The sequence below is a fragment of the Ochotona princeps genome, chromosome 6 (assembly GCF_030435755.1).
Source record: "Ochotona princeps isolate mOchPri1 chromosome 6, mOchPri1.hap1, whole genome shotgun sequence".
NCBI lineage: Eukaryota > Metazoa > Chordata > Mammalia > Lagomorpha > Ochotonidae > Ochotona > Ochotona princeps.
The window spans coordinates 87,145,643-87,162,508 of record NC_080837.1 but is presented as its reverse complement, the minus strand read 5'-3'; the positions used below and the strand labels follow the sequence as shown (position 1 = coordinate 87,162,508).

At 52.1% G+C, this 16,866-nt stretch overlaps 1 protein-coding gene across 9 annotated transcripts in view; it reads right to left on the bottom strand.

Annotated features, from left to right (window-relative positions):
• AKAP13 (A-kinase anchoring protein 13) overlaps positions 1-16,866 on the bottom strand; it is a 119,093-nt gene that overhangs the window by 21,679 nt on the left and 80,548 nt on the right. For all 9 annotated transcript variants that reach the window (XM_058666604.1, XM_058666612.1, XM_058666605.1 and 6 more), the window contains 4 exons: positions 16,059-16,101; positions 13,644-13,761; positions 6,729-6,882; positions 848-915 (listed from right to left, as the gene is read on the bottom strand). In XM_058666604.1, the coding sequence (XP_058522587.1) occupies positions 848-915; positions 6,729-6,882; positions 13,644-13,761; positions 16,059-16,101 (383 nt within the window). The remainder of the gene's footprint in view (positions 1-847; positions 916-6,728; positions 6,883-13,643; positions 13,762-16,058; positions 16,102-16,866) is intronic.

Below are 16,866 nucleotides of genomic sequence, written 5' to 3'. Positions count from 1 at the left end.
GAAGCTGGAGGGTCTGGTGCGCCCCAGATGAAGGTCCACCATGAGCAGAGCACGTGCGCCCTGGGGGGCAGGCAGTCCTCTGAGCCGTGTGCCCGTGAGCTGGACAGCCGCACGTATGCCCCCGGGGGGCAGGCAGTCCTCTGAGCCGTGTGCCCGTGAGCTGGACAGCCGCACGTGTGCCCCCGGGGGGGCAGGCAGTCCTCTGAGCCGTGTGCCCGTGAGCTGGACAGCCGCACGTGAGCCCCCAGGGGGCAGGCAGTCCTCTGAGCCGTGTGCCCGTGAGCTGGACAGCCGCACGTGAGCCCCCAGGGGGCAGGCAGTCCTCTGAGCTGTGTGCCCGTGAGCTGGACAGCCGCACGTGAGCCCCCGGGGGGGCAGGCAGTCCTCTGAGCCGTGTGCCCGTGAGCTGGACAGCCGCACGTATGCCCCCGGGGGGGCAGGCAGTCCTCTGAGCCGTGTGCCCGTGAGCTGGACAGCAAGGGGACCCGTTCCCAGGGGGCAGCACTGAGCAGCACAGGTGCGCCCACTCCCTTTGTGCTCAGAGCAGGCGCCCCACAGGACAAAGGCTCATTCTTTATCAGGGAGTCAGAGCCACCTCATCAGAGCAGCCCCAACCACCAGCAGATCAAAGACATGGCTTCAACCGGCTGCCCTCCCTCCTGATCCTGAGTAAGGAAGCCACGCGTGGGAACAGGCAGTGTCCTGTAGATACCATTAAGAAGATCACTTTAAGAACAACAAAATGCTACAGGCAGTCGGTGAGAAATACAGCACGACCTGACAGGGAAGACTGCCAGAAGACGCAGCTGGGGCTCCTGGTGCAGACCGAGGTCCGACTGCATCTTACCTTCATCTTGACCTTGGCACAGGAGGCCAGACTTTCTCTGCAGCCCTTGTGAACAAAAGCACCACAACCTGAAAAAGAGCAAAGTCCAGCTTGGTCACATGGGAAGCAGCCAGATCCTGGACACCGGGGCTCCACTGCTAGAACCAAGGGGCAGCCGGGGGACCACCGTCCCCTCAGAAGCTGGGCTGGGGTACCACCTGCAGAGAGACAGGGGTAGTAACCACTGCCACTCTGGAACATCACAGAGAAGCCATCGTCAATAGGGACATCTAAGCCCCAATGAAGGACTTACACAAGCCTCACGATGCAATGGGTGGTGGGACTTGCAGTGCCAAAGCGGAGCCTGGCCACTGCACCTGCTCACTGCCCTTCCACCTGTGACCTGACTGAGCCCTGGCCTTCCCAGCTGAGGCAGATGCCCCACATGTGGTTAGCAGAGCTCCCCACAGCACTGTCACAGCCCAGGTCACCAGAGGTGGGGACGTCCTCCAAGGCCAGGCACAGATGGGAGTCCACAGGGAACACACTCTTCTTCCATCTGCATGCATTCAAACTTTTTTGCGTTAGAAATAAATATTATATACCTACACAAACATAAAAACATTATTTAAAGTAATGAAATGAATATAACATGGGACTCAAGAAAGCTTATGCAATTGTGCAGCGGCATAATTCAGACACAAATATATATATACACACACATATATCAAAGAATATGAAACTGACACAAATTACATAGTCTGTATATTTTCTCTTTCTGTGTCTGCTTATTCCATCCACTTTGTCGCAAATGTCAAAATCCCATTCCTGTTGTATGGTTGAGTAATATTCTATTGTGTAACATTCCACTTCCTTTCTCCAGTCAACAGCAGATAGGGATCGACTTGATTCCGTATCTTTGCTGTGCTAAGCTGGCTGACAGTAAGCACAGCATGCAAGCATCTCTCCTATGACGGTTCATTTCGTTACACCTTCCCAGAGGCTGGCAAATCAATAAACACGATAAATCATATCAACAGAACGAAGGATAAAAATTCATGGCTATCTCAATTGGTGCAGAAAAACCACCAGGGACCGGTGTGGTGGCCTAGCAGCTAAAGTCCTCACCTTGAACACACAGGGATCCCATATGGGCACCAGTTCTAATCCCAGCAGCCCCACTTCCCATCCAGCTCCTTGTTTGTGGCCTGGGAAAGCAGTCAAGGACGGCTCAAAGCCTTGGGACCCTGCACCTGCATGGGAGACGTGGAGGAAGTTCCTGGCTCCTGGCTTCAGACTGGCTCAGCTCTGCCCACTGCAGTCACTTGGAGAGTGAACCATTGGACGGAAGATATTCCTCTATGTCTCTCCTCCTCTCTATCTGACTTTGCAATAAAAATAAAAAAAAAAAACACCTGATACAACACATTCTTTCATGAGGAAAACCTTGGGCAAACTAGGGAAATAAGTAGCCCAGTTCAACCCAGCAAATGCTGTGTGTGTGACAAGCTGCCCTGACCCTGAACGGGAAGAGCTGGAAGCCTTTCCACCCAGGTCTGCAACCACTCAAGGTGCCCACTCTGCCCACCCTTGCTCAGCACAGTCCTGGGAGTTGCAGCCAAAGCCAGTGGGCAGGCGAAAGGAATAGAGGCTGTACGGCTTGGAAGGCAGACAGGCAATCCGTCCTGTTTGCAGGTGCCATGATTCTCTCCTGGGGGAACCAAAGGACTCAACCCCAAGGGACTATTACAGACTGATTAGAGAATTCAGAAAGCTGCAGGCTGGAAAACCAACACGCAAAAACCAGTACCATGTTTATCAGCAACACTCGTCTGGCTGAAAAAGCACAACCAAGAACGTTCGCAACAACTCCCCAAAGCAAAATACGCACCGAGTGCCTCGTGACAAGGTCAACCAAGATGCCAAAGGAGCTGAGCCCTTACAACGCCGAGAAAACCATGAGATCGGCACTGTGGTGCTGTGGGCCAACCTGCCGCATGATGCCAGGATCCCGTTTGAGCTGCTGCTCCAGCACCAGCCTGGCTCCCTACAGACATGACCGGGAAAGCAGCATAGCACAGTCCAAGTGCCTGCGTCTCTGTCATGTTTGGAGGAGCCCAGCATGGAGTTCCAGGCTCCTCGCTTCTGCCTGGTCCATGCCTTGCTTCTGAGGCATAGAAGATCACTTCTGGGCCTGGTGTGGTGGCCTAGCGGCTAAAGTCCTCGCCTTGAATGTGCCGGGATCCCATATGGGCATCAGCTCTAATCCCGGCAGCCCCACTTCCCATCCAGCTCGCTGCTTGTGGCCTGGGAAAGCAGTTGAGGACGGCCCAAAGCCTTGGGACCCTGTACCCTCGTGGTAGACCTGGAAAAAACTTCTGGTTCCTAATCGGCACAGCTCCAGCCATTGTGGTCACTTGGGGAGTGAATCATCGGATGGAAGATCCTCCTCTCTGTATATCTGACTTTGCAATAAAAATAAATAAATCCCTTTTGAAAAAAAAAAAAGATCGCTCTCTTGTCTCTCCCTCTCTGTGTAACTCTACCTTTCAAAAAAATAAAAGCTCTTTAAAAAAGCAGATGACATGTGTGCATAAAAAAGCGGAAGTTTCCCAAGTCTGCAGATTGAAAGACTCATCCTGTCAACATGCCCATCGCCTTCATAGCAATGTGCAGCAACTTCACCACAGCAAACTCCATCAAAACACCAGAGGCATTCTTGACACAGAACTAGAAACAACCACCTAAAATTCAAATGGAAACACTGAAGACTCAAATGTTATCAAATGCAATCTTGAACAGCAATAAAGACAAAGCAGGCGGCATCGCTCTGCCAGGTTTCAGAGCTAATACAACCAAAGCAGAACGGCACAGGCATCAAAACAAACAGGACTGTAGCCATCATGGCAATTTCTGATACCCTGGGCCTCCTCTAAGGGCCACAGCTCTCTGTGCCGGACAAGGAGCGTGCTATCATGGAGCCAGGGGAGGAACCCAAGGGGACTGGCATGGGGGCATGCCCTGCACCTCCCTTCTGGTCTAAGCTCCTGCTGCAGAGGGCTCAGGGTCCCATGCAGCAGATGAAAGAGGAAGTGCATTCCTGCAGAGGCAGGCAGGAGGGCAGAGGCTACAGGACCCGCAGCCTTTACTTCTTCTTGGGAACGCCCAACGTGTCTACTGCCCGGCTTCGCTCCTTGCCCGCCTCCCCTGGCCCAGCCCTCGGAGCTCTCGGCCTCCTCTGCCCTCTTTCCTGACCCCCAAACGCACTCTCTTGAACCCCTCCTTCCTGCTTCCATGCTGCCCCTGCTTTCTACTTAAACTAGATGGGATAAAATCCAAGTTTTAAACCAACAAATCCATATCAAGGGCAAGGAAGGGCACATCCTTCAAAGGAAATCGACAGCAAAAAGGCACAACCAACATGACCTTCTCACACAGTAGGGAAACCCTAGCAGACAACTGAACAAACACAAGGTTTTAGTAAGTCCTGTTACCACTTGCTACAAGTCTGGGGTGAACTGTTCTATACCAGGCATTGCTTCTCCTCTTCTTTCAGCAAAAAATTAAGCAAACCATTAGAGGGATTAGCTTAAAGAAACAGGCTTAATGGAGAGACGAGGGGGCAGTCAGAACAGTGCGAAGGCCATTCCTGCAGGGCTGCTTATGCCAGGCCTATCACAAGCATGTCGCTGTGCTGGGCTTTCCACATGCCAGGGGGAGGATATGCCAGGGGTTTGCCCTGTGAGAGCAGGATCCAAACAGCACACCGCTCTTGTTTGGTGTGTTTTACTGGAGCAGCTCGGCTTTCCGTTTAGCACTGCGACAGCTACGCAAGTGCCTTCTGCACGGGAGCTCTGTCAGGAGCTGAGGAGTGAAAGGGGCAACTTGCTCCTATCAGTTCAACCCCACCAAGAAATGAAAAAGAGTGTGTCGACATGTGCCCCAACGTCACCCAACAAAGAGTGGTGCACTGTTCAGACCCTGCTCTCACACAGCAAACCCATCTTTCGAGTCCAGAAGTTTCACTATCTCAGGGAAGCGATAGACCCCAATGCCAGAAAACTAGTAAGAAATCCAAAACAGCATCTAACCCAGCACACCCATGCTTCAAGTTTTCCACTTAGGTTGCAGCTGGTCCAACTGGTTTATCTGTTTAATCAAGAGGAACCTCCTACCATGAAAGGACTCAGAAGCTGTCATCAGAAAATAAATCGGCAACAGCCTCGATAGTGTATATGTTGAAAAGAAAGAGAACACCCAGAAAGACCCCTAAACGTGAACAGCAGCAAGTCCATCCTCTGAGGCCTCCAGCAAGCCTCCTCCGGACCTGTCACTCGCACCAGGAGGAAAGCGCCACTGCAGAGCCACCGCGGAGCCACTGCAGAGCCACTGCAGAGCCACTGCGGAGCCACTGCGGAGCCACTGCAGAGCCACCGCAGAGCCACCGTCAGCCTGGCACAGACAGCACTGCCACAACACGCCTGTAGCTGTCCCCAGCAGCCACACATCCCAGCATCAGCCGTGGAGTCCCCAGGCAGGGACAGCTCCCTGTTAGACACGCCTGTAGCTGTCCCCAGCAGCCACACATCCCAAGGTCAAGGCCCAAGGCTGCCCCTCGGCCTTTGAATTATCAGATACTGTTACCTTAGTCTTCAGTGGGCTGGGCTGGGTGTATCTCCCCCAGCCACCTCTGACTGCAAGAACCCTCTGTGTATAAACACACACATTACTCTGTGTGCAACAACCAGATTTCCAGAAATACGGACTCAGAGCAGAGACTCAAAAGTGATGACTTGGTGGCCAACTGGGGTCACTCATAGGACCATGAATGATTTTTACATTTGACATTTTGTGAAAAAATGAAAACGACTGGTATCATACAACACATAACGGTCTTAAGGAACTGCTGTTTCGGAGGCACCTGGCCACCTGCACTGTGCAGTCCAGGGGCAGTACCAGGGCCTTGAGTAGTGTCCAGTCCAGGAAAGACAACGTGTGCCAAATTGTGTCTGAAAGCACTATGCAAACCCAGGCTCGTCAACACAGGCGCTTCCTAGTGGGTGCCTCTGAGGGCATTTGTCTGCGGCCACCGAGGCCAGGTGGCCAATGGCCAGGGCAGACCCAATGCAGAGGCTGGGCAGAGAGGAGTGTCTGTGAGCCCACAGCAGGCTGCTGGGCAGAGGCTGGGCCTGGGCTGGGCAGAGGCTGGGCAGAGAGGAGTGTCTGTGAGCCCACAGCAGGCTGCTGGGCAGAGGCTGGGCAGGGGCTGGGCAGAGAGGAGTGTCTGTGAGCCCACAGCAGGCTGCTGGGCAGCGGCTAGGCAGGGGCTGGGCAGAGGCTGGGCAGAGAGGAGTGTCTATGAGCCCACAGCAGGCTGCTGGGCAGAGGCTGGGCCTGGGCTGGGCAGAGGCTGGGCAGAGAGGAGTGTCTGTGAGCCCACAGCAGGCTGCTGGGCAGAGGCTGGGCAGGGGCTGGGCAGAGAGGAGTGTCTGTGAGCCCACAGCAGGCTGCTGGGCAGAGGCTAGGCAGGGGCTGGGCAGAGGCTGGGTAGAGAGGAGTGTCTGTGAGCCCACAGCAGGCTGCTGGGCAGAGGCTGGGCAGGGCAGAGGCAGAGGCTGGGCCTGGGCTGGGCAGGGGCTGGGCAGAGAGGAGTGTCTGGGCAGGCTGCTGGGCAGAGGCTGGGCTTGGTGCTGACAGACTTGGGGAGCTGGAAGTTTAGGAATCAGAGGACAGGGAAGACAACACACTGCCTCATACATCCGGGACTGTCTTCCCTGTGAGAAGAACACGACTGGGACTACTGTCCCCACCAACGAGCAACAGACAGGGGATGGAACTGACAGGAAGCCAGGGACACGTGTGAATGCGACCCTGCCCCCCCACATGCGACCACGGCTCTTACTGGCACAGGTGAAGGCTTCTTTGTTGCTGAATGGCTTCGCACACTGGCTGCAGCTGACGGGGCCCACAACAGGGACGGGACTGAACGAGTGTCCACTGATGGGTTTCTTATCTTTCTCCTTCTCTTTAATTTTCTCTTTCTCTTTTTCCTTTTCCTGTCAAAGAAAAACATCGACAGTTAACAGCACACAGGAAGCTCTCTCCCATAACCAAGCCCCAGATGGCAGGTGGTCAGCAGGTGGGCAGGGAATGGTCTAGGCTGGATGAGGAACCGTGTTTGGGGCAAAACCAAACCAAGGGGTGAACCAGAGGACTGTCGTATAAAGCCCTAGAAATACTGGGCAGTCTGCCAGAGCCCGTTAAGGCTTCTGCCACCAAGAGATGCCACATTCAACGATCAGCTCAAGAGAAGCTTCCGGCACCCCCTGCAGGGCCCCAAGGTGTCCACACAGGGGCAGAGCTCAGGGCCAGCTCCAGGCAGTGGGCATGTGTGCGGAGCAAGGAGGACTCAGGCTGCTCTACACACCCACACTGAACCTTCCTCCTTCACTCCGCCACACTGCACAGCTTCCCCAGCCCCAGAGCTCCAGTCTTTTCTGATCAGCACACCAACACCTACAAACACAAACTGTGGCCTGGTGCTCACACTGGGAGGAGGACGCACACAGGCAATGGAAGAGGACTAGTGGGGGAAGCAGCAGCTCTGAGGGGCAGAGGCCACAAGGAAGGCAGGAACATGAAAAATTACTTAAACCCAAAGTCGAGGACCTGCCCCACCCTAAGAGAACTTGACAAAGATCCCACAATCACAAGCAGGGATGGAAAGAAACGTAACCCTTAGAGAGCTGGAGGAACAGTGATGACTGCTGGGGCTTGAAAAGAATACATCTAAAGCAGCCAATTCTTGGCACCCAATGTCCCTGGGAGGCAGGGCTGGCAGGTGGGCTCTGGGCTCTGCAGAGGCATTGCTGGGCACAGCACCTGCCGGCTGAACACGCATGGTGGACGTCACTGCCGCTCAACAAAGGAGCAGTGTGGCTTCCAGGCAGAGGGCTGCGCTCCCCAACTGCGACCACCACGTCACAATGCTCCCTGCTCCTGTGGCACAAGTGTGTGGGCCGGGCACAAGCACCCACTTCACAACTGCCAGGGAAGTTCTGGACAGTCACTTCACGCCAAGCACTGCGACAGGCAACTGCATGTGCTCCCTCACAAACGACCCACAGCTTCGCGCCCCATTTTCATCTAAGAGAGGGAGGCTCACTTGTGTCTAACAATACACTTGAGACACACAGCAGGTGGTGGCCAAGCCTGGGAGACCCAGCCCTGGGGATCACCAGCAGGGACAGAACCAGAGCCCAGGTCCCTAGCTTTCTGTTTGGAACCCCCTTGCTAGTCTAGAATGAAAACATTTATAGTTCACAGGCAGCCCTCTATTCGCATAAGTGCATGACAAAGCCTAAGAGTTCAACCACCGTGTTTGAAGTGTAAGAAATGAGGGCAGAGGAAGGAAGAAAAACAAACTTCTTACAAAACAGGAAGCTGCACTAAGCAAAAATGAGTAACTGTTGAAGCATGCAGATCTCTAATAAAACGGAGGAACATGCACTTCCTCCCCAACCAGAAAAACAAAGCCAAAGCCTGCGGTCTTAGCGTGCTGGCGCCCAGCTGCACTGGGCTTTTCCACACAGCCATCACACCTGAGAGCGCCAAACCCCGCTCACCAACACTTGCAGCGCCTGCCACGCTCTCTCAAGTCTCGTAATGCTCTTTGAATCTCAATAAATCATAAGCAATTTTTCATCTTTTGCAAAAATCCAAGCTAGTTCTTCAAGGATAAAACCAGAACAACACATTCTAACAAACTCCTCCAGTGTTTGTTAGAATTTAGTGCTTAAAAGGAAGCCAGGCTCTTACCTCCCCATGTTTGGGTCCTAAGAATCTCACTGTTATCAGGGGCACCTCAGGAAATCGACCCCATTTTCCCGACATGGTTTGGCCCCCATGCCAGGAAACACCCTCCCAAGAGGAGGGCTCATGCCCGCCAGGCACAGCTCAGCAGTTCTCGCTGCCCTCTGCAGAAGACACCCCAAGAGGAAGCCAGAGACCAGTTGAGAAACGGAAGGAGGGCGGGCGGAGGCGGGCGGAGGCGGCCTGTCTCCTTACGACGGTCTCAACTATGAGAACACTACTGGGGCTGAGGGACACAGGAAGTGAACTGCACGAACCCCCACCAGGGCACGCAGGCACAGCTCATGCTGCAGCAGGGGACTGTGGCCAGCAGGCTGGACTCTGACCAGATAACACAGTTCCACTGCCGTTGCTGATGCTCCAGTGACCAGCTGGTCTGGAAGTCACCTCTTCCACGCTCCAACTGGATGTTACGAAAGCAGAATCGTGCAGGCCAGTGTTCTGGACCTGCCTCCTTTAATAATTGCAATTTAGCAATCAGAACATTCTAGACAACTGTGGCAACACGGCGTGATTAAACTGTCACAAAGCAGATCCTTGCCCGGAGGAGGAATGAAGAGGAAACGTGCTGACAGGGACTTCAGCTCCCGTCAGCCCCTAGCTCCTCTGCAGGGTACCTTGGGGAGCCTGATGGGCACAGTGAGAGAAAACGGGCAGTACAGGGCAGCAGCAGCTGGGCAGGGGTCTGCCAGGGCACGTGGAAGCAGGGACCTCCCACAGCCAAGTGCGTCTCAAACACTTTCAACCAGCCTAGTGATACCCAAAGGCAGCAGCTTGGCAGCAAGACACACAGGGAGCCACGTTTGAAGGGATGCTCCACTTCCTTCATGAGCTCAGTCACTGTGCACGCGAGGCCTTAAGCACTCCCTAGCAAGAAAGCTCACAGCAGAACAGCAAACCTTCCTGTTACAGGTCCTGTTGAGGGTCCCTCCCCAACCCCTTAAAAAAAGTCAAGTAATCCCACTAATGATCGTGATCAAAATCCCTTAAACAATGTCTTTAAAAAGCAGGGGGAGGGGAAACAACAGGCCATACACTCCTGGAGATGCAAGCCTCATTAGGCAGGTGAACACCGTCAAGACTGTCCACCTGTGGCCACCTTTTAACAAGCTAAGTGCAATGTAACTGGGTCGGTCACTAAAAGCTATTTTCACATAAACCTATCTACGAAGTTTTAAGAAAGCTGACATTTCCAAATCAGTGGTAAGGTACCTCAGAATCACAACTGCCATATTAACATGCAGTAAATGCTTAATTTTTCCCTTTAAAAGGACACAGATTACATGGTCTGTCACAGCAAGACATCAGTTCCATAGAAAACAGTGTTAACGTCTTTGGCAGCACCTCCAATTTTTACCATTACAGAGAAGTTCTACTATTCCATACAGACTTGTCGGGGTCATCCCGCCAAGCAGTGCTCCTGTTCTGTGCTGCAAGTGCATGGCATACCTGGAGAGAACACTGGCCCCAACACAAAACCACCTCATCTCTGGGCCAGTGCTGGGCTGTCGACAGGTTAACCCTCCGCCTGTAACACCAGCACCTCACCTGGGTGCTGGCTGCTCCACAGCAAGTCCAGCTCCCCATGAAGGTGCCTGGAAAAGCACTGGACGGTGGTCCCCATCCCTGGGCCCCTGGATCCATGTGGGAAACCTGGATGAGGTGCCTGGCTCCTCGCCTTAGCCTGGCCCAGGTCCAGATGTTGCAACAATGTGGGGAGTGAACTAGCAGATGGAACACTTTTTTCTTTGTAACTGTTTAAAATAAAGCTTAAACTCTCACATTTTCATTCTTTTGTTAAATGGAAAAAAGCCAGGTTGTCTTACAGGTTGGTAACCATCCGATTTAAAAGTTAACTGTTAACTACTGTGACAGACAGGCTAATACGATCCAATTTAAAAGTTAACTGTTAACTACTGTGACAGACAGGCTAATACGATCCAATTTAAAAGTTAACTGTTAACTACTGTGACAGACAGGCTAATACGCCTCAGCTGCAATGCACGTGCATGCTGGGAGACTGATGCAGCTCTTGGCTCCTGGCCTGCTGTGGCCAGAGCGGAGTAAGCTAGTGGACAGCAGAGTTCTCTCCTGCATCTAATCCAGTCTCTCAAATGAATAAACACATCTTGAAAAAAAAAAGTGGTAACTTCTTTAGCTAGTTGGCTGCTGGGCACTCCAAGGACCTGCTAGTGGGTAACACACTACCTCTAGGTTCCACAGCTCTCCAAGATCAAACCTCCAAGCCAAGTGCGAAGGAGGACGGATCTGGAGGAACGGGGTGGGGAGGGTCGGCTGGCAGGTCGGCTGCTGCTGCAGTGATGACAGACCCGACACAGGCCACTTCTGCCGTCTACCTCCTCCTCCTGGCAAACAGCAGTTCGTGAAATGACAGATGCTCAGAGGAGGAGGAAGAGAAAAGCATAAAGCACTCAGAAACAGACTTGAGAGCAAGCAGGAAAATGTGGGCACTGCACGCCAGGAGTCCTCCTTGCCCTGGGACCTGAAGCTCACTCATTCAAGCTTCCCTTGAAGATACACAGGACCAGACCAGACCTTCCTGGATGGGAGGCTCTTCTACACAATGTGTGGGTGTCACCTCAGCACCAAGATGACTTACAGCACGAGCCTCGCATTGTGCCACTGGGGGAAGGACACACAGGGACTCCATTATTTACTGGTAGTTTAAAACAAAATAAAAACCAAACACATCCTGAACTCATTCAAAATCAATCATAAATTTTTCAAAGTTAAGCTAATGAGCTCTTAGGTACTTGGGAGCATACAGGCGGGAGGCACTCGGTAATACCTTGCTTGTAGCAATCTGCCCAGGGGAATTTCCTCCATTGACGTCAAACAGTGTCCAAGGACAACAGAGACAGGGAAAGCTGCATTCGAAGCTTCGCTGCCAATATGTGGACTGCTAGTGAGCATTCCATACTCCTTGACCTTAATTTTTTGGAAAACAATTACAAACCGAGGCCAAATATGTGCTAATATTTCACCGTGACTGGGCCAGGCAGGGCTCACTGGACTGTATGTCTTCTCCCGGTTGCCACCTGGCTCTGCTCCTGGCTGGCTGGATGAGAAGGTATACTGTCGTTCTTTGAAGCCTACAGAACTGGGGAGAACGGAGCAGTCCCTGCGTTTGTGTTTAGTTCCTTCTTTTTAAAGATTTATTTTTATTGGAAAGACAGAAAAAAGGGAGATACACAGAGAAAGATCCTCCATCCGCTGGTTCACTCCCCAAGAGGCCGCAATGGCCAGAGCTGAGTCGATCTGAAGCCAGGAGCCAGGGACCTCTTCCAGGGTTCCCATGTGGTTGCAGAGTCCCAAGGCTTTGGCGTATCCTCTACTAATTTCCCAGGCCACAAGCAAGGAGCTGAATGGGAAGTGGAGCAGCCAGGACTCGAACTTGCACCCATATGCAATCCCAGCACTTGTAAGGTGAGTATTTAGTCAATGAGCTATTGTGCTGGCTTTATTCCCTCATCTTGTAACATGTTTGTAAACACATATGAGCATGTATTCACATGTGTACACAAATGTGCATACAAACAGTGATTTCTTGCAAGAGGCTCCATTTAAGGATTTCCAATTTTTCCTTATTTACTATATTTTATTGAAGGGTGTGTGAGCAGGGAACGAAATACAGGCAAAGTGGGAGACAGAAGGTTTTTGCTTCTGATTTGAGATGTATCCACTTTGGTTTAGGATTGAGAATCAGTATGGGAAACTTAATTTCATCTTTTTTCCCATTAAAATAGACTTCTTTAGAAAAGTAAGAATATATTAGTCAAAATATAATCACCTCTCTGTGGTTTTTTCAGGAGATTATTTTCCTTCTATCTGGAAGAGCCTGAAGTGAGCATGTAAAAACTGCCGCCGTCAACTTAACATCAACCACCGCAGGCTGCATTCCAAAATATTCCTAACTAGAAACACATCTAGCACTAAAACTAACTTGATCTTCAAATCTCTTCTTCTCTGAGGGGTCATCTGCCTTCCTTGTGTTTTCTGCAGTCGGTTCCGAGCGGGCAGGGACTCGGCCAGTGCGTAGCCAGGAGTCAGGAACGTGAGGCATACGTCTGTGGGTGGCAGTGACCCACGCGTGCCACCCAGCTGGCTCCCAGGCGTGCATCCGCAAGGAGCGGAGCTGTATCTGGAACCTGAACCCAGACATTCCATATGGGAAGTGGGTTTCCCAACCACTACGATAAACACCCACTGCTCCCCTTCTATGACATCTGAAAGCAAAAACCTTCTGCCTATATATTTTTCGTTTTACGTCAAAGAGGGAGAGAGATGGAGAGATTTTCCATCCATTCATTCATTTATTCATTCATTCTCCATGTCGCACAACAACAGCGCTGAGCGAGGCTGCATTCACTGAGCTTCTACTCAGGGGACAGGGACTTAAACATGTGACCCACCCTCACATGCTGCCCCCCCATCACACACAGCAGAGGAAGCTGCCTCAGCACGTCCCGAGTCAGGGTTCCTAGCAGACTCTTCCACACGGGATGTGGCATCCCCAGCACCAACTGGACTTTATGCCAAGCACTGATCTGTGCTGCGACAGCACACACCTGCTCACTGATGCAAGCGCTGTGGGTGCGAGCAGGGGACCCTATGTCAACATCTTCTCCACAGGTAGGGAGCTCTCCTTGGGTGCCTGGACTACCTGTGTGTGTGATGAGGGTGCTAGAGGCTAAGGGTTCATGGAAAGTTCTCAGCACAGGCAGGACAAGCTCACCAAGGGTGGCACCTCTTGGGTCTACTTAGTGTGGCTTTTCACTCCAAGGTCAGGGTTCTTTGGTCCGTTCCCCTGAGTTTATTTCTATTGGGGTCCTCATTACTAAGTTCTGGGGGGCACACAGGCTGCGAGGGGTGGTCCAAGGAATGGCTGAGACAGTCGCAGGGCAGAGCTCTCAGTGATACTTACTTTGCTCTTCTTCCCGCTGCTGGACATTTTATTCTTGATGTAGCTGAACGTACGACTGACTTTTGTTGCACTCTTCCACTCAACATCTTTCTTGGGGGGGTAGCTTTCTTCTATTATGCTAAACAAAACAAGCAGAGCAACCTGTTTTTAGGGACTAAAGAAGCTGAATGGCCCGAAGAGGATGGAGACTGAAAACTGGCTTGGATTTCACGCAATATCTGAGGATAGCATGGGCGACAACCCCTGCAGCCCACTGCCAGGACCCGGCTGAGTTCTCGTCTATCAGCCGTAATGCTGCAATTATGGATCACATGCTAAAAAGATCCTGTCAGTTACTCATTAATTATTTCACCCGAGACTTCTTTATCTAAAAACAGTACTCAGTCTACAAACTTCATTACAACAAACAGGAAAAGAAAATCCCACTCAGAAAGGACGGATGAAGTCCTAGTCACCAGCCACACAAATCAGGAAGGCTCCCAGCTGACCAAGCGCCAAGTTTCTCACCACTAGAGGTCTCCCATGCCTTCCAGGACTGGGCCTGGCCCTGCAGCAGTGCTCTTAGGAGAGCCTACACAGGGCATGCAGCAGGCCAACCAGAGGCAGAGTATATGCACAGAGAGCTGTAAAGATCCAGGTTGCCTGGTTGCATGCAGTGCAACAGCATCCATGCTGAGTCAGCCTTGATACTTGGAACACTCACGGAGCCCTCTTCCTGCAGAGCGCTGGGTGTGAGCCAGAGCAGGCTGCTCCATGGACAGGAAACCCTCTTCCAGGACTGGGTTTGGGGGATGTGGCACCCTCTGCCCCAACCCTTCTGACCCCCGTGGCCAGCTCTGTCCACCTCAGGAACCCTGGGGAGATGCAGTGCCAGCAGAACCACAGGTCTTCCTTGCAACCAAAGCCCAGCAATGAACTTGGTGCTTCTAAAATGAACCACTGTTGTCAACATGAAGGGGAATGCATGGAAGGCAGTGCAAGGGGTGAACTGGCCCAAAGGCAGCAGCGCGGGAATGGCCTGGGGACAGGACTCCCAGTTGGTGCTGCTGTGAAAGGCAGCCTTGAAGCCCAGAGGCCCCGAGACACTCCAGTTAGGGTCCTGGACCCCACAAGCATCAAAAGGGAAATAGGAATATTGACAGCAAGACAGCAGTGAGCTCCTGCTGTGGGGAGCCCTGCTCACCAGCATGGGGAGGGCACTGCACACACTGGCACAGGACTGACTCCCAGTAGCGAGGACCACGGCAGGACCGTACAATGCAGACACAGAGCACTTCACAAGCTCTTTCAGAGACACAAGATGGAATTTTTTTGTGTGTGTGCAAAAATTCTGCAATCCACACATACAGGGACCTTCAGGCAGCTGCGTGTTGTGTGCATTATGGAAAAAACTATGCCCAAATTTAAACAATTCTGCACCCAAATCAACATCTTTCAAATCTATATTCTATGAACTTTTTGAAGCAGCTTAATATCTACAGATTACCACAGAAATTGTTAGAGCCAGAAATTTAACATCAGCAGAAGCAGAGCATGGATAAACCCAGAGTCACATGTATATGTGTGCCCCTCATGGACCTTCATTATGGAAACCAGGGCACTTCCACGGGGTCACAGCGGAGTGCCTCGTAGGCCGAGAACTCCGAACTCAGTCATTTCCTATTGGATCTCCCACACAGAATTGGAGCAGCCCAGACCCTCCTCATAGGGTCACACTGGAACAGCCAGGAGCCCCGGGTGGTCCTCAGAGATAAAAGAATTACAAATTTCCTTCTGAACTCAGGAGAGGAGCTTTCTCTGGTCCTTACTTAGTTCTAAGTTTGGCTGCCCATCCTCTCTTGCGCTGGCTATCAGGGTCGCTCAAGAGCCCCAAAATTAGCTCGGACAGACAGAGATAGACTAATACAGAAAGCTTTGGACAGACAGGAAGAAGTCAGCTGGCCTGTAATGGCTCAGCCTGGACATTTCTGGTCAGGCTCCCGACTTGGCATTTGCTAGACCTCACCAGGTAGGATGGATGTACAGTTCAGTCACTCCTGACTTGCTAAGTTATTGGGGATTTCTCTGCTCACCCACCTAAGACTGTTCTACTCTTCAACTGTTAATATATGGCTTGCAAGAGTTTTAAGTCTGTTGTGATTATCCTAAAATGCATGAAGTTCTGTAAAATCCTGCTTGAATACTATAACCTAAGTTAATAACAAATATTATTGAAAAAAACCAGGGGGAAAGCAGCAGCAGGAATGACTGAGAATACCCAAGGAAGTGATGCAGTCTGGTCATTCTTGCAAACTTACCACTCAAGAACTCAGGACCCCGTGGAGCCCAGCTCAGCGCACTTCCTCAGGGGTCCTGAGTCACGCGGCTTCCATCCTTCCATTCTGGGAAAAGGAGTACCCAGGTGTGTGTACTTACCTCTCAGTCACACGAGCGCTGGGGTGGGGGAAGGCGTGTGAGCCTGGAAGACAAGAGGCACAGGACATGTTAACATCGGGGCCTCACCCTGTTGCAGTCAGATGCCTTCTACACACAACGACACAGTTGCACCGGACACAGCGTCGCCAAGGCCGTGCACGCAGCTGCCTCCTAAAGATTAACCTGAACCCTTTAGATCAGTAAGAAGAGAATGAGTTTCTTATAAAAAAATAAACTTAATTTTGGGTTCAAGTAGCTGAAAACCTCCCGATCCATTTTCTTCCAAGTGCTTACACATGCACACGTATGTGCAGGTGCTGCTCAATGTCTGTCCCAGAACACAGGCAGGCAAGCTCCCACCGGTCACTGCTGGTCCTCTGTAGGCCTAACCCTGAGAACACAGGCAGGCAAGCTCCCACCGGTCACTGCTGGTCCTGCTCAGGCCTAACCCTGAGAACACAGGCAGGCAAGCTCCCACCGGTCACTGCTGGTCCTCTGTAGGCCTAACCCTGAGAACACAGGCAGGCAAGCTCCCACCGGTCACTGTTGGTCCTCTGTAGGCCTAACCCTGAGAACACAGGCAGGCAAGCTCCCACCGGTCACTGCTGGTCCTCTGTAGGCCTAACCCTGAGAACACAGGCAGGCAAGCTCCCACCGGTCACTGCTGGTCCTCTGTAGGCCTAACCCTGAGAACACAGGCAGGCAAGCTCCCACCGGTCACTGTTGGTCCTGCTCTCAGGTTTCTATGCTAGGCATCTGGCTAGTGGGTCGCTTGCACTTTCCTGAGAATTCCCAGAAACAGTCCAGT